Source organism: Rhagoletis zephyria, unplaced genomic scaffold (genome assembly GCF_001687245.7).
Source record: "Rhagoletis zephyria isolate East Lansing unplaced genomic scaffold, Rhagoletis_zephyria_1.1 Rzeph_scaffold_01232, whole genome shotgun sequence".
Lineage (NCBI taxonomy): Eukaryota > Metazoa > Arthropoda > Insecta > Diptera > Tephritidae > Rhagoletis > Rhagoletis zephyria.
The window spans coordinates 36640-38524 of record NW_016158316.1 but is presented as its reverse complement, the minus strand read 5'-3'; the positions used below and the strand labels follow the sequence as shown (position 1 = coordinate 38524).

At 46.4% G+C, this 1885-nt stretch overlaps 1 protein-coding gene across 1 annotated transcript in view; it reads right to left on the bottom strand.

Annotated features, from left to right (window-relative positions):
- Positions 1 to 515: 515 nt before the first annotated feature.
- Positions 516 to 1885, bottom strand: part of LOC108363278 (uncharacterized) — an 11235-nt gene continuing 9865 nt past the window's right edge. The window contains exon 2 of the mRNA XM_017616588.1: positions 516 to 998. Within this exon, the coding sequence (XP_017472077.1) occupies positions 516 to 998 (483 nt within the window). The remainder of the gene's footprint in view (positions 999 to 1885) is intronic.

The following is a 1885-nucleotide window of genomic DNA, read 5'->3' as shown; positions in this document are numbered from 1 at the left end:
AAATATTAAATTTACAACTCTCTTTATTCAATTCAACTATATGTATGTAAAAGGAAAACTTAAAATTGAGCAAAAAGGGCGACCGCACGAAATAGTGGTTGGAAAAATTCTAAGTATATGTAATTTTTTACTTTGTTGACATTTGTCAGCTGCGCGCGCTGCATTATCAACGCCCGTTGCCAACCACTCGAATTCAATACAAACTACTATAAAAACTTTACAATGCAAGTTAGGGTATTCACTAAATACGTTTTACAAGTCGGATAATTCAAGGTAAAAATAGATAAATATAAATATGTAAGTTTTCAGTTTAAACAATCCAATTTCATAAATACTGCGTTTTTGCGTTGTGCCGAATTATAATTTTAAGGAATTCAATTCAAGCCGGAATTTTTGAGGCTGCTGATATGCGTTACGGGTGACTCTATTGCGGGGCGGTCGGCGCGAGCGGTTGGAAGCGGATTTGGGTGGCGCCGAGGTTGAGCGTCGAGCCGATGGTGAACGTCGAGTCGATGTTACCCGTGGCGCTGGAGCTGGAGCTGAATGTGGCGGTGGAACGGCGCTTGGGAAGTGTTCTTGCGGTGAAGAAGGGTGTGATGGCGTTGGGCGCAAAGCCTGCATACGCCAGCGGATGGACATTCACTGCTGTGATGTGATAGCGCAAGACAGTTGGTACAGAAGTGGTGTGCACGAGCAATCAGGTAACGCTGCGCTGGCTGCATCGCGCGAAATACGTGGCGTGGATGGCGTGCACACAAACGGCATCGCAGATAGTCCGCTCCCTCGTCGTCGGGCTGAGTGTCAGGAACAATATCGATAACCATGGCCTCTTGCTGCGGTTTTTGTACTGTACGGGGTGCCGGGGTGGGACCGCCGCTGCTGCTGGCCCGCGGTTTTGGTATAGGTGTGCCGCTGCTACTGCGCGGTAGAAGTGTCGGGACACCGTTGTTGCTTCGTGGCGCAGGTTTCGGGACGCGATTGGTGTTGCCGTTCTCCATCTGTAAGTAAGCCGGTGAAGTTAGACTATCAGTGGGGAGTCTACAATACAATTGAAGAAACGGGAGATTTTATTCATATACAGATTTTTAAATACATATGAGCTAAGAGAGTCTGTTGTCATGAAAGTGCTTAAAGGCTTTAATTATTGCGCATTTGGAGAAGTCAGAGGGGCATCACCCATTGGCAACGGGCATATTTTAACTATGGGGCGAGTAAGGGTGCCAGATTGGGTGCGTACATCGACAACTCGAATATGTCCGTCTTTGCCGGGATGTGACCTTTCGATACGGCCTAAACGCCATTGAATGGGAGTTAAAGTATTGTCAACAATAAGAACGCTGTCACCGACTTTCGGTTCTGCCTGGGTATTTTTCCATCTATATCTCTTCTGTAATACCTCTTTCCACCTTCGACTAAACTCGACTCGACTAAACACCTTTACTTTCTCCCACCTATTAAGGAGGGACAGATGCCTGTGGTCGACTTCAGGGAGTGCTAAGAGGGGGAAGCCTCGTATAAAGTGGCCAGGCGTAAGCGCTGTGAGGTATGTGGGGTCTTGGGATAGAGCAGAGAATGGCCGGGAGTTTAATACGNATTATTAAATTGATGAGGCGATGAAGCGTGGTGGCTCGAGGACGTCTGCTTACTTGGATACTCGCAAGATAAGTAAAATCCGTTCTTTTTCCTGCTATGTAGTTTACCTTAGGAAAAACAGTTTTTTCCGCAAGGGAAATTTTAACATAGCTAGTGGATTGTACAAGTATAAGCTAACTGTCCGTAAATTTAATTGTTTACGGCGCCGGCCTAAACATGCCGGCCCCCTTGCGGCAAGCAAAGAAAAAACTAGCGTAGTCCAGCCACCAAGCTTCATTGCTAACTTAAAAAC